General features: G+C 42.3%; 1 protein-coding gene across 4 annotated transcripts in view; it reads right to left on the bottom strand.

Annotated features, from left to right (window-relative positions):
* Slc12a8 (solute carrier family 12 member 8) overlaps positions 1-23,438 on the bottom strand; it is a 158,718-nt gene that overhangs the window by 10,677 nt on the left and 124,603 nt on the right. For 2 of the 4 annotated variants that reach the window (XM_050159911.1, XM_050159912.1), the window contains 2 exons: positions 11,996-12,093; positions 7,707-7,824 (listed from right to left, as the gene is read on the bottom strand). The exons of 1 other annotated variant lie outside the window; for it this stretch is intronic. In XM_050159911.1, the coding sequence (XP_050015868.1) occupies positions 7,707-7,824; positions 11,996-12,093 (216 nt within the window). The remainder of the gene's footprint in view (positions 1-7,706; positions 7,825-11,995; positions 12,094-23,438) is intronic. One more of the 4 variants, XR_007594962.1, reaches the window with a different exon arrangement.

Below are 23,438 nucleotides of genomic sequence, written 5' to 3'. Positions count from 1 at the left end.
AAAAAAAAAAAAAAAATCTGCTGCTGTCATAAAATAGCATAACCAAGACAACTACCAGAAGGAAGGATTCATTTGGGCTTGTGGCCCCAGGGGGTTAGAGTCCATCACGGTCACTGCAGGGGAGCACAGCAGTGGGCAGGGCATCCAGAGCAGCAAGCTGAAAGCTCACATCTTAAATCACAATCAGGGAGCCAAACTGTGACAAGCATGTGGCTTTAAAACCGTGTGTGTTTTCCGAACCCTCAGAGCACACACCTAATGACACACATGCCCCAGCAAGGCTACACCTCCTAAACCTCCCTGAACAGCATCTCTAAATGGGACCACGAATTCAGATGTCCAAGACTATGAGGGACATCAGGGGTTCACTCTAGTCCAGGCTGGCCTTGAACTTAAAGGTCTTTCTTTCTCTGCATTCCAAGAGCTAGGATTATAGATAGGCACACACTACTGTGCCCAGCTCAAATTATGTATGACTTTGGAAAATTAATCAAACATGATTTCAGAAAAGGCCTTCCTCAGTTACATGAACAGCTATAGTTGAAATCAACTAGTGAGATTGTATTTAATACATGGTCAGGAAATCAGCAGCGTTTCAGGATGCTGACATTAAAATCTTGTCTTGGTTTCCTGTGGGCTCCTGTAGCAGAGCAGCAGACACAGGCCTGCTGTAGTATGTGTAACTGCAGAGAGGAGAACCCTAATATACTCAGGTAACCAATATATATTCTATGAGAAGATGCAAAATAAAACAGCTACTAATTGATCTTACTTATATGTGATCATTTAAATTTTAAATTATCTAAATTATAGACACTGGCCTGAAATTTTATTTCATACTTTCCTGTGATTGACTTTCTGAGGAAAATGTTTCAATTTCCTAAGATGAAGCAATCATTGATGCAATCATTATGTTAATTAAAATAAATTCTATCTTAAAAATTAGGTGATTTAGGATCTCTTTATAGCATTACTGTTTTCCTAAGACATTCTTTTTAGTACATGTGTTCACTTTAAATAAGTTCATTTCTGTATAAATACAAACTACAGTCATTCTGAAGAACTTTTTTTCAGTATGTCTAGATTGTTCCATTTGATTTAGTTAGGACTTGATATTAACTACTTTTTTTCTTGAGATAGGGTCTTACTGTGTATCTCTACCTGGCCTAGAACTCACTCTGTAGACCAGGCTGGCCCTGCACTCACAGAGATCTATCTGTCTCTGCCTCCTGGAGGTTGGAATTGAAGATATGTACCAAATTGGAGCATCATAGAGTTTTCCGGAAAGGGACCCCAGTATATGTATGATTAAACTCAGGGCCTTGGGCATCCAGCACTCCACTTAGTTAGATCCGTAGCCCTCCAACACATCGTTTGAAAAATATTCCTATTTATTTTGAACTGTGTCTATATGTGTGGGTATGTTCACATGAGTTCAGGACTGAAGAGGACATTGAATGCCCTGGAACTAGAGTTGTAGGAGGTGTGAACCACCCCATGTGGGTCCTGGGAAAGGAGCTTGGGTCTCTACAAGCATAGAAAGCACTTTGAACTGCCAGGCCATCTCTCCAGTACCCCCTTCAATGCATCTTTTTTTTAAAAAAATTTTATTTATTATTTGAGAAATGTATACAATGAATGTTTATCGTACTTGTGACTTTTCCTCTCAACCCCTTCCAGTGGCAATTGTACATTGCTACCCACCAGACTCCTAATTTTCTTCTTTAAATCCATTGAGTGCTGCCCAACTGCTCTTGGGAGTGGGCGCAACCTGAGAGTGTGGCTAACCTACTAGAGGTCACACCATTACAGAAAACGGACTCTCAGGCTGGGTATGGGGGCACATGCCTTTAATTTCAAAATGCGGGAAGCAGAAGCAGGCGGATCTCCATGATATGCCACTCTTATCTAAGTATTGTGAATTCCAGGTCAGCCAGGGCTACACAGTGAGAACCTGTGCAAAAGAGAGAGAGGGAGAGGGAGAGAGAGAAGGAGGAGGAGGAAGAGGAGGAGGAAGATGAGTAAGAAGTTGATGTTGATGTCGTTGTCGTTGAAGGAGAGGATGTGGAAGAGGAAGAGGATGAGGAAGAGGAGGAGGAGGAGGAGGAGGAGGAGGAGGAGGAGGAGGAGGAGGAGAAAGAAGAGGAAGACGACGACGACGACGACGACGAAGACGAAGACGAAGACGAAGACGAAGACGAAGACGAAGACGAAGACGAAGAAGAAGAAGAAGAAGAAGAAGAAGAAGAAGAAGAAGAAGAAGAAGAAGAAGAAGAGAATTAAAGAAACTTACTTTCCCCCCAGTAGCTTCTAAATGCCGATAGCTCCTCATCTATCTTCCGGTGGAATTTTGTTCCTCCCTCCCTCCTGCTGTCTATGCTGGGATTTTGTCTGCTTGAGCTTGTGACAAGTCTTATACAAAGTCACAGTCATTGTGAGCACATACTTGCAAATGCCCTGTTATGCCTGGAAAAGTCTGTTTCTGTGAAGTTTGCTACCTCTCTTACAATCTTTCTGCCCCTGTTCAAAGATGATAGTGAGCCTTGGAGTGAGAAATGTGGTATGTATGGCCCATTTAGGGATAAGCAATCCAGTCTCTTATTCCCTAGATGTTGGCCAGTTGAGCATCTCTGTGTTCATTGCCATCTATTTCAAGAAAAAGCTTCTCTGATGAGGGCTGATAGGTGCACTGATCTATGAGTGTAGCGGTTAGTCATCAGGAGTTGTTTTAATGCTATGACTATTTAGTAGTATTAGGTTCTCCCTTGGGGCTTATGACCTATCCATTCATAAGTTCTTGGTCCCATTACTAGTGCCACATATGGGTCCCATCTCATGGAATGGACTTTAGATCAAGCAGAAAGTGGCTGGTTACTCCCATAACACTTGTGCCATTATTGCACTAGTGAGCATGTCCTGCCAGGTCTGTTGTTGCTGTAGCTCACAGCATTCACAACTGGGCAAGCTGATGATTGCTTTCTCCTCCCTCCAGCACCATGATTCTCACCATAGTCCAGAGGGTAACCAAGAATGGTGGAAATCGCCTGTAATGCTTTGGGTTCTATATGGGACCTCGTGGGCTAGGATCCAAAAAGTGGTAACCTGTTCTGGTTCTAAGGTTTCTAATTGCTAGCCCGTGGTATCTTGTTAGATAGAGTATTGTCCCCTGTTACAGGATGACGCCATTTTAAACTATTAAACTATTTTATATGTATATATGTATATTTTATGAAGCTTCTACAGTAGTAAGAATGGCTTTTCCAAAAGTGATAGTAATCCTTCCCCAAATGCGCTCTACCCTGCCCTCCCACTCCATTTAATCTTCCCTGTCCCATTATTCTCCCTTCCTCCATTCTATTGCTGTATTCCATGTTCCCTCTCTTAAAAGTACACCCCCAGTGGTCCTTACTAGTCTCCTAAAAGCACACCCCCAGTGGTCCTTACTAGCTTCCTAAACGCACACCCCCAGTGATCCCTTACTAGCTTCCTAAAAGCACATACCCAGTGGTCCCTTACTAGTTTCCTAACCTCTGTGGGTATTCCAAATGAGTCATATATATCTAGAGATTCCAAGCTAACATCCACACGTAAGAGAAAGCATGCCACATTTGTCTGTCTTAGTCTGTGCTACTTTACTTACTATGATTCCAGTTTCATTCATTTACCTGCATGTTCCATAATTTCATCTTTAATAGCTGACTAATATTGCATTGTGCAAATGTACAATAGCCAGGAAATGGTGACATCCTAGATGTCCATCAACTGATGAATAGGTAATGAAATTTACACAATGGAGTATTGCTCAGCTGTTAGTACATCTTTAAAACTGCTTTATTGTTGAGGAAAATGTAAATTATGTGCTATGGTTTGAATGTGTCCCCCAAAGTTCATGTGTGGGAATTTAATCTCTGTAAGCATTGAAAGGCAGGATCCTAAAATGTTTTAGCCATGCTGGCTCCATTCTCTTAACTGGAGTGACACTCTAGTCTGTGTTGTGGGAGCTCCTTCCGCTCCTTCAGCCAATAGCCAGTGAGATACCAGCCCATTGGGGCGTGGTCTCTCTCCCTTTAAAAAAGCGGCCACTTCCCTTTAGCTCTCTGGCTTCCAGCTCCATTTCTGGCGACTAGCCTCCCTTCCTGATTGCACAGAGTGCTGTTGTCTGGGATGGTGATCTGTAAGCTAAAGAGCAAACAGAGAGAAGGGGCCACATTTTTAAAGGGAGAGAGACCACACCCCAATGGGTTGGTATCTCACTGGCTATTGGCTGAAGGAGCGGAAGGAGCTCCCACAACAATCCTGGGAGTGGGTTAGTTATCTAGGGTAGAATAGTTATTAGTAAGTGAGTTAGTTATCTAGAGAGTGGGTTAGTTATTTAGGGAGTGGGTTCCTGATAAAAGGATCATTTCTTCTCTCTTCCTCTCTTCTCTGCCCCTACTTCCATATCTGTCGTAAGATGTTTTTCTCTGTGTCAGAATACATCAATTAGGCTTTAACCTAAGTACCCTCTGATCCTAGGCTTCCCAATCTCCAGAACCTTTAGCCAAATAATTTGTTGTTGGTTTTTTTTTTTTTCTTCTGGTTTTTCAAGACAAGGTTTCCCTGTAGCTTTGGACACTATCCTGGAACTAGCTCTTGTAGACCAGGCTGGCATCAAACTCACAGATATCCACCTGCCTCTGCCTCCCGAGTGCTGGGATTAAAGGCATGTGCCACCACCGCCTAGCAATTTTTATTGTTTATAAGTTGTTCAGCTTATGGTATTTTATTTTATCATTAGAAAGGAGACATTTTCTATTTCCTGAATTATTTTTTTTAGACAGGGTCTTATGTAGCCCTCGCTGGCCAATATACTTGCTCTATAGTCCAAGGTGGCCTTGAACTCACAGAGATCTGCTCGCCTCTGTCTCTTGAGTGCTGGGATTAAAGGTGGATATTAGTATTCAGGCATCTGTACTGGCCTACCTTTGGGGTCCTAACAGGATACGTCCTCAGCTGCAGCCACTAAGAGCACCTCCTGTGCACATTCACTGTGTTCCCCACCTCCCATCTCTTTCTTTTTCTCTCTCTGTCTGTTCCTTTCTCTCTCTAACTCTGCTTCTCTGCCTGTCTCTCTGTCGCTCCCCCTCCCTCCTCTGTCTCTTCTGCTGATCCTGTCCCCAGATGCCAGTCTCCCCCTCTCCTTTTCTCATTCCCTTTCCCCTAATTAAAAAAAAAAAAAAACCTTCACATGAGCTCTGTCTTATGGCATCTTTGTCTCTCGCGCCACTTTTGAAATCACAACGGTGTGCACCATTATACTCAGCTATTTTCATCTTCATATATACACAGGCTATACACAGGCGCTCCTATGATATAATCTCTTTATTCCTGGCTTTGGCCATTTGTATCTTATCTTATCCTGATGGGTTTGGCCAGCAGCCTACTGATTTTACTGACTTTGTTTCACTGATGTGGGAATTTGAATAAGAATGGCCTTCATAAGAACAAGTGTTTGGACCCTTGGTCCCCAGATAGCAGCGCTGTTTGGGGAAGTTAGGAGATTTGGCCTTGCTGGAGTGTCCCTAAGGGCAGGCTTCCAGATTTTAAAGCCCCTGCCTCCACCCCCTCACCCCACTCCCAATTCTCCGTGCTCTCTGTCTGTATTAAGATGTGAGTTCTCAGCATTCAGTCCCTGCTTCCAAGCCTGCCTGCTGCTTGCTGCCATGATGGACTCTTACCCTCTGGGACCCTCAGGCCAAATCAACCCTTCCTCCTGTGAGCAGCTCTGGTCTTGGTGTTTCCCACAGCACAGAGAAGTGACTAACACAGTGTGTTCTCTTTCTTTCCCCTGTTTTGTATCTTACTGACTTCTCCTATGAGACTTACTGTGCCCTTGTCCCACCCCCCACCCCCGACACTTTGGGTTTAATTTTCTCTTCCTCCTCCTCTTTTTCTTCTTCCTTTTTTCCCCTAGTTTCTTAAGTTCAAAGTGGAGGCCTTGGGTTTTGAGAACTTTCTTATTTGATGATCTACATGTGTGTTGCTATGAATTTCTGTTATCTATATCTTCAACTTTGATATTTTGCATTTTTGGCTTCATTCGGTTCAAAATATTTTGCAACTTCAGTTCTGTTTTCTTCTTTGAAACTTCAGCTGGTTTCTATAACTTACTTACTGTTCTTAGTCATTTAATAATTTTTTAGCTTCTAGATACTTGGGGATTTCCCCATTACCTTCCTATTATTTATTTCTAATTATTTCCCCTTTCAGAGAAATATTTTCTTCAATTGACCTAAATACTTTTAGATTTACCAAAACTTTTTGTCCTGTAATATCCTGGTGTTTCCTGTTACTGAAAAGAATGTGACTTTTGCAGTTTGTGGGGAGACTAAGCCATGAATATTAGAACAAGCTTGTTGATAGTACTACTCAAGTCTTCTGTGGCCTTGCTAAGAATACAAGTGCATGCCTACGTGTATCAATTATTGGGAAGCAGGTGCTGAAATCTATGTGGCTATGAACTTTTCTATTTTCCCTTCATTCTATGAGATTCCAAAGCTCTGCTTTTAAGGGCATGAAGGTTAGGTTTATTATGTATTCTTCATGAGTGTTCCCCCTCATCTTTATCAAGTGATCCTCTTGATCACTGGCAACAGTTTTTACTTTAATATCTGTCTGATGTTAATAAAGCTACTTTAGCTGTCTTTTGATTGGTGTTAGCCTCACATCTTTTTTAGTTTTATCCTATTTGTATGTTATTTATTTAAAACAGTTTTCTTTAGCTGGGGATGTAGTTCAAGGGCAAAGTACTTTTCTAGTATATAAGGGCTCTCAGTTTGATAATCCGCACTGCAAAAATAAATGTATTAATTAAAAGAAGTTTCTTGTAGGCAGCATATAGTTGGGTCACTCTTTTTTATTCAACGGTCACTTAACTGGGGATGTTTAGACTAGCTATATTTATTGTGATATTCAATATAGATATGCTAATATAAATCACTGTTGTTCTTTGTTTAACTCAGGCTGGCTCCCCACTTTTGCTGCCCATAAGCTGGCATGCACTTCATGTCATGTCTTTGTTTTTTATTATCAATAAATATTCTGCATTATGCTTATTTTTACTTTTTTGTCTTTGATGTGCTTTTGATTTTTAAAATTATATTTATTTATTTCATTTATTTTCATGTATGCATACACACACACACACCTGCTACAGTACCTGTGTGGAGGTCAAAGGATAATGTGTAGGAGTCAGTTTTATCTTTCTACTGTGTGAGTCCTGAGGATCAAACTCAGGTTGTCAGGCCTTGCATCAGTGTCTTTACCCACTGAGCCATCTCTTAATACTTTTTTCCATTCTTTTTTTTTTAACCTCTGTTGTCTTATTGGCTAGAACTCTTCACTCTATTATCTAGTAGTTAGCTTAGGATTTATATTATACATCTTAAACTTAACCCAATCTAGCTTCAAATGATATGATAGCATTAACTCATAGCATAGGAAGTGTATAACATTATACGACATCAGTATACTTTATTTCAATGTATTAATTTAGCCTTGGATCTTTCACCATTGTTGCCATCCATTTTAATTTGAAAAATCTAAAATTAATTCTAGTGTATTTCATTTATAATGATGTATATGTCATTTTTTTAAACATAAGACTCTTCAATGAAAACTAGAAAAAAAAATAAGGGAAAAGGTAGCACAGTGATTTAGCTACTTACCAAGGTAAAGACCTGGACTGGCCTGGCCAATGTAGAAATACACAATGACAGCAACACCCATGCTAACCAAGGTATAGACCCACTGGATCACAAACATGATAAGAAGGGATGCAACAGCCTATAGAAGCAGATAGGAAGAGTAAGTCGCCTGATGGCTTTGTACAGGGCAAACAAAATACAAGACCAAGACCTCAGGAGACAGAGGTCTCGGAACAACCTTTGAACCCTTAATTAAAATTTACTTATAAATAATAAAAGTAGATAAAAATACTTATAATAAAAGTAAAGTCTGAATAATTAAAGTTTACTTACAATAGATAAATAATGAAGTTTACTTACTGTGGTAGTGTGCTAGTTATATGGGTTTTGTTTGTTTGTTTTGCTTGTTGTTTTTTTTTTTTTATTTTTCGAGACAGAGTTTCTCCATAGCTTTTTGGTTTCTGTCCTGGAACTAGCTCTTGTAGACCAGGCTGGCCTCGAACTCCCAGAGATCCGCCTGCCTCTGCCTCCCGAGTGCTGGGATTAAAGGCGTGCGCCACCACCGCCCAGCTGTTTTGCTTGTTTTATTTTTGTCAATGTGCACTAGGGTCATCTGGGAATAAGGAACCCAGTTGAAAAATTACCTAAATAATATTAGTCTCTAGGCATTTTGTTTGTTTATTTGGTTTTTTATTTTGTTTTGTATTTTGTTTTTCGAAACAGGGTTTCTCTGTAGCTTTGGAGCCTGTCCTGGAACTAGCTCTTGTAGCCTTGAATTCACAGAGATCTGCCTGCCTCTGCCTCCGGAGTGCTAGGATTAAAGGTGTACAAGGCTTTTTTTCAACTATTATTGATTGATGGGGAAGGGCCCAGCAACTGCAGGGGGGTACCACCACTGGGTAGGTGGTTCTGGGGTGTATAAGAAAGCAGACTGAACAAGCCATGGGGAGTATGCCATGGTCTCTGCTTCAGTTCCTTCCTCCAGCTTCCTGCCCTGAGTTTTGCCCTGACTTCTTCTCATGGTGGACTATAAGCTGCAAACTGTAATAAAGCCCTTCCTCCCCAAGGTTCCTTTGGTCAGTGTTTATCACATCCTTAGAAAGCAAACCAGGTGGTTATAGTGGCAGCTAACTTGACAGGATCTGGAATCAGGAGAGGGGGCAACCCTCTAGACACATGGGAGGAATTTCTTTAGATTAGGTTAGCCCCTCAGCAGGACTGTGGAGGTGATTTAGATTAGATTAACTGAGGTGTTAAGATCAGCGGAAGGTACCATCCCCCAGGCTTTGGTCCTAGACTGCAGAAGAAGGAGGAAGCCAGCTGATCACAGGCATTCATTTTCCTCTGCTCTCTGACTGTGGATACAATGTGACTAGCTACTTCAAGCTCCTGCTGCAGAGGTTCTCAGTAATGATGGATTGCATCCTCAAACAATGAGCCACAATAAGCCCCTATCCTCTTCAGTTGCTTTTGCTAGAGTAATGAGAAACCTAACTGCGACAGAAAACTAGTGGAGTTTCTGAAGTGGAGTTGTTGCTGTGAAGAACCTGACCACAAGGTTCTTAGCACTCTGAAGCTGGTTTTCCGGGCAGCATGTAGAAGCATTTGGAACTTTGTGATCTTAAAGCCTTTGAATGCAGTAAGTGAAGACTAATTGACCACTCTGGCAGGCGCTTGGAAGACAAGAATGCCAATAAAAATTCGGACAGTGGAGACCCAGCTCCTGAAATTTCCAACAGAAACAAGAACACTATCTTAAACTGAGCGAGAGGGCATTCATGTGACATTTTGGCCAATACTGAGACTTATTCTGCCCATGTTCTAAGGACTTTAGTGAAGTTGAATGTAAAGAGGACAATTTGTTTGGTAGAGGAATTTCAAGACAGGAGAGTATCTAGGCTATGGTATGCTCTTTCTGCTGTACTTTTTCAGGTCAGTGAAAATATATAAAAAGTTGAACATAAGGGGCTGTGGAGATGGCTCAGAGGTTAAGAGCACTGACTGTTCTTCCAGAGATCTTGAATTCAATTCCCAGCAACCACATGGTGGCTCACATCCATCTCCAATGAGATCTGGTGCCCTCTTCTGGCCTGCAGGCACACATGGAGGGAGAATGTTGCATACACAATAATAAATAAATAAACAAATAAATAAATAAAGTTGAACATAATGATCGAAGTAAGGTGTGGTTTGTCGAGGATAAGTAAAAAAAAATAAGTCACAAAACAAAACGATCCCACACCAATTTGGAATTATGATTAATAAAAGGGTTATTTATTTAAAGGGAAAAAACTTACAGATTACCATGCTAGACAACAGCCTCCTGCACGACCAGGAAAAGCATCTGATAGCCAAAAGCAGAATCTGAAGCAAGCAGCAAGAGAGCAAGAGGGCTGCCACCACTTATTTTTAAAGCAAAAGATACCAAACCCCAGTGGGCTGGTATCTCAAAGGCTATTGGCTGAAGGAGCAAAAGTAGCTCCCGCAGCAGATAAGAGTTCGAGACCAAGGAGCATGCTGAAAAAGAGGCTATAACTGTTAAAAAGAAATATTCTACTTTGTGATGAGACAACAGGAAAGATATCCTCAGGGCAAGACTCCACCCGTTAAAGGGGCCATTTTGTACAAACACAAATTTATTGAAAAGGGAAGAGCCTAAATTGAAATAGAGACTGTCACTGAAGGGAATTCCCCAATCCTCTGAGACACCTGCCTGGAGTCATGTCTTCCCAGGGTAGGACACAAAAACTGATAAACTGTGGTCTAAGGAGGTCAAGCTGCACCCAGAGTTGGCAGCAGGACTTGGAAGCACCATCACTGTAGTGTTGGTTCTCTGTGCATGAAAGATGCAAGACTTAGGGTGTTGTGGCATCTTGAACCACAGAGCCAGAGAGACACTGAGACCTGCCAGTGTGCTGTAAACCGGAGCCCCTTTGAGGAGGCCTTGAGAGGCCATGGTGGGAAAGTGAGGTGAAGCCTAGGCTACTACAAAGTAACGTAGGATCCCAGGATATTGGAGATGCCTGGACCATGGGCTGTCTGTTGAAGAAAGCTACAGGCACAACGGGCAGCAGGCCCAAGAAGAAAGACTAAGCTCCCACAGGCAGAAGAGCTATCTAGGTAGGGCTATCCAAACCTTTTTGAGCCCCTATGATTCCACAACCCCAAGATGGTAGACACGAAACTGCAGGATTTGATGTGTGCTTTGCTAGATCTTGGTCTCACTTTGTTCTGATCATTCTTTGCTATGCTCCCATTCCTTTCTTGGAATGAGAATATTTATTCTGTGCCATTGCATACTGGAAGTATGTAACTTGTTTTGATTTTTTAGGAGTTCATGGTTAAGAGACTGCCTTGCATCTCAGATGAAACTTCTGCATTGGGCTTTAAGCACTGTTGAACCTGTTAAAGGATACAAGGGCCTTCAAGGTCAACTAAACACATCCTGCGATATGAAATGAGCATGAGGACCAGGGGTGAAAAGTTAGGGCTTAAAAGTGAATGGTTTGGTTGTTAAATTAACAAGGGGTGGAATTGTTGTTGGTTAGCATCAACTGTCAACTTTAAAATTGGGATCTAGAATCCTTATTCTGGATTCGGAATGAAAAGAGTACACTTACTGAAGCAAGTTTTTGGGGAAACACCCTTTGAAGGTAACCCCTTAATTGAAGCCACCAGCAAGCAGCTACTCTGTCCCAGTTACTGTTCCTGTTGCTGTGATCCTGACAAAAGCCACTTAAGGGAGAAAGGCTCACGGTTGGAGGCTCACAGTCATAGCTGTCATAGTCGGGAGTCACAGCAGTGGGAACTTGAGGCAGCTGGTCACACTATACCCACAGTCTAGAGCACAGAGTGCTCATATAGCTCACTTTCTCAGCCCAGGATCCCAGCCCAGGGAATGGTGCCACCCCACAGTGGGCAGTTCTTCCCACCTCAACTGATGAAGATAAGCCCCACAGACAAGCCCCAAAGCCTGTCTCCCAATCCATTCTAGATCTTATCAAGTTGACCTTTGAGATTAACTATCACATTATTTTACACTGCTCCCTACAATCAACAAATTAGCATGAAATTAGTAACCCACGGGTGATCAGATATGATTATTTAAATAGTAGATAATTGATTAAAATGAGCGGTTGATTAAAAGTAAATCTTGTTGTAGTGGTCTCATCTTAATTCTAATAAAGCAAGCAATTTAATCATGTTGATGCTAATTAATACTTTCTCCTCCCCCAAATCACACCCCCCCACACACACCCTTCATCTGAATCATTTCTTAAGGACTCTGAAATCAAGATGAAACTACTCACCCCTAACAGGGAGACCCAGGGGTTACACATCCAAGTGTAGAAAGCACCTGGTCTCCTCTGGACCTCTTGTTCCTGAAGTCTGCATTTCAGAAAGAAATCTAAAAAATGAATTAGCCAAATCCTTTGTTACAGACTTAACTACCAATCCCTCTCTATTTTTACAAGCAAATATCTTCAAGTTCATGGCCCCTGAGTTTGCAATTGGGCCAAGAGCTAGCTCCTAGCACTTGCTCACTGAGAGGAAGGGTGAAGGGCTTCTGGCCTCATGCCAGGCACAGACCTAAAAAGAATAGGAAGAAAGGCCAGAGCAGAAGTGGGAGCCGCCCCAAGTCTAAGCACATGTGTCCATATCTGTCGTCTGGGGAAACTCTAAGTCCAGATCTCCTTTTCCTTCAGGTGGAGGGGGTCAAAGCAGCGAGTTGGACACCTGGTGTTTGTATCCTCTTGTGGCCACTAGAACAGATGGGCCAGGCTGGCTTCTGTTGACTACACCAAAACATACCTAGCCCCTCTGAAGTAGGTCAGATTAATCCTATTACATCACACAACCTACCTCAAGACCCAGCAATACCACTTTTGGGTATATACCCAAAGGATGCTCAATCACACCAAAGGACATGTGTTCAGCTATGTTCATAGCAGCATTGTTTGTCATAACCAGAATCTGGAAACAACCTAAATGCCCTTCGACCAAAGAACAGATGAGGAAAATGTGGTACATTTATACAATGGAGTACTATGCAGCAGAAAAAAAATGACATCTTGAAATTTGCTGACAAATGGATGGATCTAGAAAACATCATATTGAGTGAGGTAACCCAGACCCAGAAAGACAATCATCATATGTATTGTTTTTTAGACATAAAGCAAAGAAAAACTAGCCTACAAATCACAATCCCAGAGAACCTAGAAAACAAAGAGGCCCCTAAGAGAGACATACATGGATCTAATGTACAAGGGAAGTAGAAAAATACAAGATCTCCTGAGTGAATTGGGAGCATGGGGACCATGGGGAAGGATAGAAGGGGAGAGGAGAGGAAAAGAGGGGGTGGAAAAATATATAACTCAATAAAAACAATTTTAAAAAGTTATAAGAGTTAGCCAGGAATTTGCCTGAGCCATTGGCTGCTGTAGGAGGTCCTTCTGTCTGTGCATTGTTTTTACTGGTTAATGAATAAAGAACTGCTTTGGCCAATAGCATGAGAGGAGGAAGGTGGAGTGAGAGAGAAGTCATGGAGCCACGGCTGGAGATAGACATGCTATAACTTTGCTGGTAGGCCATGACCTCATGGTAATGCACAGATTAATGGAGATGGGTTAAATTAAGATGTAAGAGTTAGCCAATAAGAAGCTAGAGCTAATGGGCCAAGCAGTGATTTAATTAATACAGTTTCTGTGTGATTATTTCGGGTCTAAGCTAGCCGGGTGGCCGGAGACCAACAAGAGTGCCCTTCCTCCAACAATTGGCCAGTGTTGTAATTAACATAGTTTCTATGTAATTATTCGGGTCTGGGTGGCCATGAAACCAATGCTCAGTCTCTGCTTACGCACAGGAAGCCAACAGCCAACATCAAACTAAATGGAGAGAAACTCAAAATGATTCCACTGTTTTTGACTCTTTATCGTATTTACCACTTACATCGCAATTTATGTTTGCCAATCACTCATCTTCCCTCACAAGAAAGAAAGTTCCATGATACCAAAACCTTCCTGAATCTGATCAGCATGTTCTCCCAACATTTAAAATGGACCATGGAATGGGGAAGTTCCATACTGTGGTTGAAGAAATAAGCCATTCACCACCAAAGACATGCTCTCAAAACCCGTTTGACTTCATTGTGTGCTTACAAGTACTGTACTTGGAGTTCCTCACATCCATATTTGAATGACAAATAGCCTCTTTTAAACCTCCGGGCCTTTAAGAGTTTGTGCACAAGAAGTACCCAGTAAGTCTAATTGTGGATCAAAGCAAAATGTCAAGAGTTGCCATTGGTTTGAATGGATGGCTCCATCTCTTTTGGAGACAGAGTTTAGCTATGAAAGCCAGGTTGGCCTGGAACTCAGAATCCTCTGTCCTCAGTCTCCTGGGTGTGGGGATGGGACACCATGCCTGGCTCCATTACTTTTTTTTTTTTTAAGAAGGAATTTGGTTAGGCGCGCTCTGACTTGAGATGTGTAATTTTAACATGTCACTCCATGAGTCATTCCTTTCAATCACAAGCTTAATGAAACACAGGTGCCCTCTTGGTTCAGAAGAAACACTGCTGGCCGGGAATGTGCATCTCTGCGTCTCTGCGATGTGCCAGATGCTAAGCTCTCTCTTTCCCAACACTTGACCGCGTACAACCTCAACTCTATATTCAGTTCCTGACTCCCCTGGTCCAAGGTGCAGCAGTGATGATATGCATCCCCTGGGAACTGGGCTGTATGAGGGGATTTGGGGTCTGTGGGTCAACATGAGTCTCTCTTGTACCACAGTGTCCAGAGCTTCCATCCAGTCCCATGACCGCGAAGGGAAACAACAGACATTTAACAGGCCTGCCCAGCTGAGAAGCCGTAAGCAGCGAATTGGGCATATTCCATGCGTTTCCCACCCACCATATCTTCAAGTGACTAAGGGCTTATCAGGACACACCTCTACAGCAAGCCAAAAGAAGCATCTGTATTGTTTCTGAAGGAAGTATGCATGGTTGTGTATATGTGTGGGGTGGGTATGGGGTGTATACATGTGAGTGTATTGTGTGGGGTGTGGGGGTGTATATCTCTGAGTGTATATATGTGGGGGGATCCAAGTACATGAGAAGAAGGAAGAGGTTTGCTTATTCCCTTGGCAAGTAGACAGCCTTGCTTCGATTTTGTTATTTTGAGATAAAGTCTCCCATAGCCCAGGCTGGCTTCAAAGTCACTGATTAACCATGACCCGTCTTCTGTCTCTCCCTCCCAAGAGCTGGAATAGAAGTGTGAGTCACACTGTCCCCATAGCCACCAGCCACGGAAGGAACAATCCACAGCAGGCTTCTCAGTGACTTTACCCAAGTGTAGCAAAGCAGGCAGTTCCTCATAGTTCTAAATGACCATATAGACTGACTGAAGGGAGGTTTTCCTCTTGGCAGGTTTTTCACTGTAAGAGCAAATCTTACGAAGGTTTGAGGGGGAGAGGATGGTTGCTCATGCCAGCAGTACTGGGGAGCAATCACTAGGAAGGCAGCTGTACTTTCTCAAGCACAGCTGGGAAGCAACATGGGAGCCAAGCGGTGCATCACACACGTTAATAATAGCAAAGTGACGAAGAATGCACGGTACTGACCTCAAAGCGAGTGGCGTGGCTGTGTCTTATGTTCATGAAACTCACGCACATACAAATATCTTAAGTGTGGGGGAACCCGATTGTGTCCAATTTTCAGTCAAGAATTTACGTGACTTTGCAGAAATTACTTAAAATCCCTACTAACCCATCTCTGAAAATTCATTCCCATTCTCCCTCTTTTTGTGATTCTGGGGCTCAAACCCAGGGCCTGTGTGTGATGAGCAGGTACTCTACCACTAAGATACACTGCCACTTCCGCTCTGTGTCTTTACTGGAATATAAAAGCAACACACAGAAACCAAAGATTTAAGTTGACTCAGTTTGCACAAAATTGTGGATAAAACCTGCATGATATTTTAAAGCATATTGATATTACAATTTGCTTAGCTACTTTCCAAACGCTGATTATTTATTTCTAATTTGTCATCAATACAAACAATGTCCCCATAACAATCACAAACACATTTTTTTTTTTTTTTTTTTTTTGGTTTGCTGCTTGGGTTGGGTTGTTTCCTGATACACAATTCCCTAAATGGGTTTTTCCACATCAGGTCAATTATATAACTTTCCAATTCCTGATACATCTTCAAAGATGGCTTTCCATGATGGGAGAACCAGAGGGGCTTTTAATATGAAGAGACCAGGGAGTCTTCCTTCCCCCCCCCAAAAAAAATACAACTACCTGAGGGTTTCAGGAACTTACAAATGAGGAAAATAATTGAAAATCATTCATTTTTCAAACTCTGCTGGAGTGTAGGGCTCTGTAGTACAGGAGGAACTTAGTCTTCTGTACTCAGGAGACCAAGGCAGGAGGAGTACAAGTTCAAGGCCAGCATAAGCAGTTTAGCGAGGCCCTGTCTCTAAATAAAAAGTAAAAACAAGGCTGAGGCTGTTGTTCAGTGCTAGAGAGCTTGCCTGGGATTGCCAGGGCCCTGTGTTCAATACCAAGTACCAAATGAAACCAAAAACTAAACCAAAAAACTGCTGGGTATGATCAGGACTTATTGTCTGTCCACAGAACATTATCAGAGAATGAGTTTAGAACGTTTAAAAACAAACAAAACAATTGCCTAGCTTAGGGTGCTGACAGGGATTCTGTGGTCTTCCTGCCAGCTGCAGGCTTCCAGAAGGGACAAAGAACTGGGATCAGGGAGAGGAGCAAGCTTTTAAAGCTAAATGTAATGAGCATGGGAAAGAATGGGGCATCCTGCCCTTCCTTCGCTTCACTAATGCGGTTTGCAGACTTAGCCAGGCCAACAGCAGCCTAGAGATTCAATGGGGACCTGGAAAGGAAAGATGCTGCAGGCCCAGCTAGCTCCCATGTTTCCCTGGACGACTGGGAAGGCCTGAATGTCTGGGGAAATGGAAAAGCCTAGGGAGACTGGAGATCTGTCCCAAACTAATTGTGCTTCCCACCCCCTCCCTGCACAGCCGGCAAAAGTCTATGGACCTTGTAGACACAGAAGCCACCTTCTGGGCGAGGGGAGCAGACTTCTAAAGTCGAAAATTAAAACTAGAATATAAAACCTACTAAAGACATCAGCAACAGGGCTGGAGAGATGGCTCAGAGGTTAAGAGTACTGGCTGCTCCTCCAGAGGACCCAGGTTCAATTCCCAGGACCCACATGGAATCTCACAACTGTCTGTAAATCCAATTCCAGGGGGATCTGACAACCTTCATACAGATACACATGCAGGGAAAACACCAATGCACATTTAAAAAAAAGCATCAGCTCAACATGTTCTTGAATTTGATAAAAAAAAAAAAACTGGAATCAATGGGTCCAAGAAAAACAAATTAACTGATGTGTCTTATAGCAAATTATATCTGATTAACATATTAGCACCATTTAAAAAATTGTTAATGACTTAATAGATATGTCTTTGTTTGTTTTAGACAGTATTTCACTGTGCAGCCCAGGCTAGCCTGAAACTCACTAGGTAGCCCAGGCTGGCTTCAAACTCCTAGTAATCTTCCTGCCTCATCCTCTTACATGCTGGAATTACAGGTGTGTGCCCCCACACAGCAGCAGTGACATCTAAAAAATTATTTAGGCTGTATTTGTTTAATTGGTACAATCTAATTCATAGTAGGTACCCTCAGCATGCACTTTTGAATTATGCATTATTTTTTTTAAATTTGTGTGTGTGTGTACATGCATTTATGTTTACCACAAGCATGCAGCGCCTGCAGAGGCACTGGATCGCCTAGAACTGAAGTTACAGACAGTTGTGAGCTAACATGTGAGTGCTGGGAATAGAGCCCGGGCCCTCTGGAAGGTCAGTTCTCTAAACCACTAAGTACTTTGTTTTGTGCTTTTGATGTCAGACAAACTGTGCTCATATCCTGATTGTCTGACATCCTGAAGCGCCCACCTTCTCCAAGCTTCAGTTTTATCATCCACAAAAGGCTGATGACAAATGCCTGTCTTTGGGCTTAGGGATAAAATAATTCGTATTAAAGATTCATTGCTGTGAAGTCTCATAGACACACTCAGCAGGATTGCTAATTTTAGCTACTGGCAATATATACCTAAGAATAAAACTCTGAGCTGGGCGGTCTTGGTGCACACCTTTAATCCCAGGACTCTGGAGGCAGAGGCAGGTGGATCTCTGTGAGTTCGAGACCAGCCTGGTCTACAGAGTAAGTTCCAGGACAGACAGAGCTACATAGAAAAACTGTCTCAAAAAAATAAAACAAAACAAAAAAAATCCCTAAAACTCTGTTGAATGGATATGAATGAATCTGGGCACCAGATTTTCCAATGTAAACTGTGTATTAGTGTCTCCTGACCTCTGAGAAGAACCTGGAGCCTGACCTTCCTGTTTTTGAAAATAATGATGCTCTTATCAGTTGTGTTTGGCAGGATAACTGGTCCTTTCTGTGACACTGTATCACACAAATGGCTTTTATTTCTCATTAATCAGTTCCTTTTTGCTTTGATGATGAAAATCTTGCCCAGCTGGTAGAAATAAGGGCTCTGTGTGTGTGCACTATAAAACAGTCCCCCTCGCTATTTGACTCGTGCCCTCGGGAATACGTGATCCCCGTGCATTCTTATCACCCGAGGGCATTAGGCTTATTAAAGGCTACATTTGTCTGACAGTTTAACTCTTGTCTAGTTTACTGATCAGGGTCTCAAAGTTTGGGCCACATCTGTTCAACTGCTCATCCATTTCACTAGACCTCACCAAATGTTTGCTTCATTCCCTGGCCTGAGAGGGAACACGGCGATGGGTGCAAAGGTGAAAAGGTCCCGTGTGTGGTCCAGAGAAGCACCAAGGTCAGGACAGAGGAAGAAAGGGATGCTTATTTTCCTTAAGACAAGCAGACGGATGGGGAACAATGATGGTCATGGGAACAAGTCCGATATAAACGCCTAACAGTGTGATAAGGACTTAGGCGTCTCCTAGGAATCAAGTGTTTTCGTCTGCAGTGGAAAAATTCTCTAAGTCCTCAAAAGAGGTGAAAGTCTTTAGAAAGCCAGATGGATTTTAAACGCCAGAGCTTTCCAAATAGAGAAAGGTGGAGGAGGCGAGGCAGCCTGGGAGGACAGCACAGGCTATGAAAGACAGGACGGAGCGGAATGGAATGGATTCAGGCCCTAGCTGAGGCTCAACCACAGTGCTCTGTACTGGGTGATCAGGAGTATGTGGCTCAGAGGGAGGCGAGGGCAGAGCTAAAGAGCTGGGCCGAGGACACAGATCTGGACTTCTGACAAAAGGGTTGGGAGTCCAGAGAGGCACCTAAGCAAGAGGGAGAAGTCAATCCACGGGCAGTCCAAGGAGGAGAAGGGGGAGAGCCTGGAGGCGGCACACTAGTTTGGGGACTTGGCAAAAGTCCAAGAATGAGTTGAGGCATGACTGTGCCAAGAACGAGGTAGCAGGAAGGGGGACAGAGGGAACAGTTAACCAAAGTTGTGGCATTGCTAAGCCTGGACCTCAGGATAGTGCCCACTTCATTCATTAAACATCACAGCCTGGCCCAGTGAGATGGCCCAGCAGGTAAGGGCCCTTTCTGCCAATCCTAATGACCTGAGCCTAGTGACCCACGTGGTGGAAGGAGAGAACCAACTCTTGCAGGTTGTCCTTTGACCTCTGCACCAGCACGTGCACCATGGTGCATGAGTGAGCACACACATAAACAGAGAGGTAATAGATAAATATATATTTTTTAAACTCACAGACTGATCACATATCTGTCTGGAAACCCACGCAGAAGACAGAAAGGTACTGAAACAAGTGTGAACCCGAAATCAGAGGGCAGAGAGCGGAGACAGAAGTCAGTCCTGGAAGGTGAGAGGACAGTGAGGCCAGCTTACATGGAGCAGAAGAGGAGAACGCGGGGCCCACAGATGGTGCTAACAGGAGCCACCATCCCCCTGGAGGACCTCAGCAGAGCTCAGGCCAGTCGGCTGATGACAGGGTCTGTTTCCTCTCCCAGCAAACCACGGACCAAGCTCTGCTTTCGCAATCCCCTGTCCAAGGTGTTTTTCCTCTATAGAAATCCAGCCATTGTATCTGCGCTTGACATAAAGAGAAGGGGGCTGAAGGTCTGGGCCCCACACAATAGGACTTGCTAACTCCCTTCTTTCACCCAACTCCCAGAATGCAAGCTGCCATCTGTGTCTCCCCCGCCCCCACCACAGATTAGAACCAAAAGGAATAAAGGAGCCTTGGAGAAAGCCTTCAGCTATTCACAGTTGGGCCAGCAAAGAGGCCAGCTTATTCCCAGACATTCCGCAGTAAGGTTCCCCAAGTGACAAGTCTTGTTATGTTCAGATCTTCTAAATGGCTCTTAGGACAGTTGTCTGTCCCTTGTCATCCACTAATAACATGTGTCAGGATCCCCCATGGATACAAAAACTCACACCTCACACATGAAATGTAGTGTTTCCATAGACCTACACATTCTCTATCACAGTAAATTATGTCTACATTATTTATAGCTCCTAATGCAGTGGAATGCTGTGTAACTAGTTATTAAAAAGTATTATTTAGTGAATAAGGCTAAAAAAGAATAATAACATTTCATTTCAGTATAGATGCAATTATGACAGGACTAAATACAAGACAGGACAGTGGCAACATTTTTTTTTCAAATTCTTTTCTTTTGTATTTGATTAAATCTATGGATATAAGACCATGGATACAGAATGCCAAATGTACATTATCTGTAACCATAAAACATCAAACAGGTGATCTAATAAAAACTTGGCAATACACCTGAAAGCTTTAGAACAAAAAGAAGAAATAACAACCAAAAGAAGTAGATAGCAAGAAACAACCAAACTCAGGGCTGAAATCAATAAAATAGAAACAAACAAAAAGAATCAATGTAACAGAGTTGGTTCTTTGAGAAAATCAGTAAGACTGACGAACCCTTGTAACATGAGGGTGGTTTGTTTGTTGGGGTTTCTGTCCTGCCCGGTACCCCACAACTGTTTAGCCCCAAAGGAAATCACACATAGGTCTCCATAAATTATAAGATGGTTGGCCCATTAGCTCTAGCCTCTCACTAGCTAACTCTCACATCTTGTTTAACCCATTTTTCTGATCTATGTTAGCCATGTAGCTCAGTACCTTTTTTCAGTGAGGCAGATCACATCCTGCTGCTTCCGTAGTCTGGGAAGGAGTGGGAGGAATCAACTTCCTCCTTCCCAGAATTCTCCTGTTCTCATTACATCATTTCTACTTCCTGTCTGGTTTTCCTGCCTGGCCAATCAGCATTTTTTTATAATATGATTGACAGAATACAGACAATTCTCCTGCACCACAGTCCAATGCTTAGCTGTGGATCTCTATATCTGCTTCCATCAGTTGCTGGATGAAGGTTCTATGATGACAATTAAGGTAGTCATCAATCTGATTACAGGTGAAAGCCAGTTCAGGCACCCTCTCCACTATTACTTAGGGTCTTAGTTACGGCCATCCTGTGGATTCCTGGGAATTTCCTTAGGCCAGATTTCTCACTAGCACCATAAAGGCTCCCTCAATCAAGACATCTCTTTCCTTGTTCTTCTTCTCTGTCTTTCCCCCACCTCAGCCATCCCATTCCTTCATGTTCTCCTTCCCCTTTTCTTCTCCCCACCCCCTTCCCTTTTGCCTTCCTCTCCTACCCAGTCCCAATTTTCGCAGGAGTTCTTGCCTATTTCCCCTTCCCAGGGGGATCCATGTATCTCTCTCTCTCTCGGGTCTTGAGGTATATTGATTCCAAATTTTGTGAGAAACCGTCAGAATGATTTCCCAAGTGAGTGTACGAGTTTGCATTCCCACCAACAATGGAGGAGTGTTCCCCTTACTCTGCATCCTCTCCAGCACAAACTATCATTGGTGTTTTTAAACTTAGCCATTATGATGGTGTAAGATGGTATCTCAGAGTCATTTTGATTTGCCCTCATGGGTTCTTAATTGATACTGATACTGCTGATTCATGGATCATGAGATGGGTAACAAGACCTACAAAACAATGGAAACTTTTGCTCAATCAGTTGTTGGTCAATGCAGGGTTATACTTGGTGTTTATAGTGTTATGTGTGGAAAGTTTATCAGTCTTTATTATTCTTGAGTTTTGTGGGTAATTAAAGAGACAAGAAAGCAGTTATGAAAAACCATAAACTAATACCTGCTTAGTATTTTGCTGCATTATTGCTATAATGGAATACAAATTGTGAGCACAGACATTTCTGAAACAATATAGGCTGGCCTAGATTCAGCTTAATATTCAGGGTGTAGGCAGGCTATGGTAATGGTGGTGGTTAATGGGAAACTTTATCATAAATCAATACACTCATATTGTTAAGATTTTCACCATCCATTTTGTCATCAGTAATGTTCTTACTTTGAAAGAATAACTTCTGCATAGTAACAATATGAATGGCTTATGGAAAGGCAGAATAAAGTATATAACATATGACTCAAATTATAAGACAACAATAACAACAGTTGTGTGCTGTGAAATTTACAATCCCTTAAATGTTAAGGCATGTTCTAGATGTTAACTCTGGTAACAATCTTGTGAAAGTAGATGACTGAATTTTACAAAGAGGCGGCCAAGGCTCAGGGAAGTTGCTAGATTGTGCAGAATTAGACAGATAGTAATTGGTGAAGGGGAAATTCCATAACACAAATTCTAGTTGGTATTACTAATAAAAACCTGGAGACAGATATTGGGGTCCAAGCTGAAGATCAGAAGATCAAAGCAGCCAAGACGACTAGAGAGCTCTTATTGCTATGAAATCTTCAGACTGAAAAAAAAGAGGGAGTTCCTGTTTCATCCCACCTTGTATTCCTCTCTAGTGCTGGGGTTAAAGGTGTGCACCATCACTACCTGCGCTGTATGACTGACTAGCATGACTAGTTTTGCACTCTGATCTTCAGACAAGCTTTATTTATTAGATCATAAACAAATATCACTATAAAGTTCAAGAGTAGTTCATTGAGCTTAATTAAGTTGAGCCCATTTACCAATTAATCACAATGACTTATGAGTTGATTATTGTTTGATAAGTGGTTCAAATGGTCCTTGTTGTCTAATTGTTAGATTCTACATCTAAATGGACACATGGCTACATACTTCAAATTTATGTTATCATATTATACATTCTCCATTATTATTTTAGTTTATGCTTAGCTTCTTCTGCTTCCTCTTAAATTGCTTGACCCTCTGTTTTCATTTTCTCTTGGTAGTAGTGTCTGTTTCTATCATGCAAATCACACAAAATATATACATACATACTTGCAGGAATGGTTAAACATTGCATATACTTTTCTGTGTTTTGTTTTCTTTTTCTGCTTAACAGTTTCAAAAGTTGAAATTCAGAGGTGTAATTCTTACTCATTCTTTTTATTAGCCATGAAATGTATCAAAGTCATATACAACCTTAAGTTCTCCAGAATTTCTATGATAATGACTCCCTATCTGTTGGCAGTTTAAGTACTTCTGAGCAATGCTTTAAGTAACTTTCTTTGAGACAAGGTTTCACTACAGGGTCTGGACTAAGCATAGGAATCTCTATGTAGCCAATGCTGCTCTCAAACTTGCCACTTTTCTGTGTCTGCCTCCCATGTGCCACTGCTGTAAATGTGTGCCACCATGCTGAGGAGAATTTGTCATTTTTATATGTATATCTTTTT

The sequence above is a fragment of the Alexandromys fortis genome, unplaced genomic scaffold (assembly GCF_014885135.2).
Source record: "Alexandromys fortis isolate MF-2015 unplaced genomic scaffold, M_Fortis_MF-2015_v1.1 scaffold_119, whole genome shotgun sequence".
NCBI lineage: Eukaryota > Metazoa > Chordata > Mammalia > Rodentia > Cricetidae > Alexandromys > Alexandromys fortis.
This window is presented reverse-complemented; position numbering and strand designations above follow the sequence as displayed.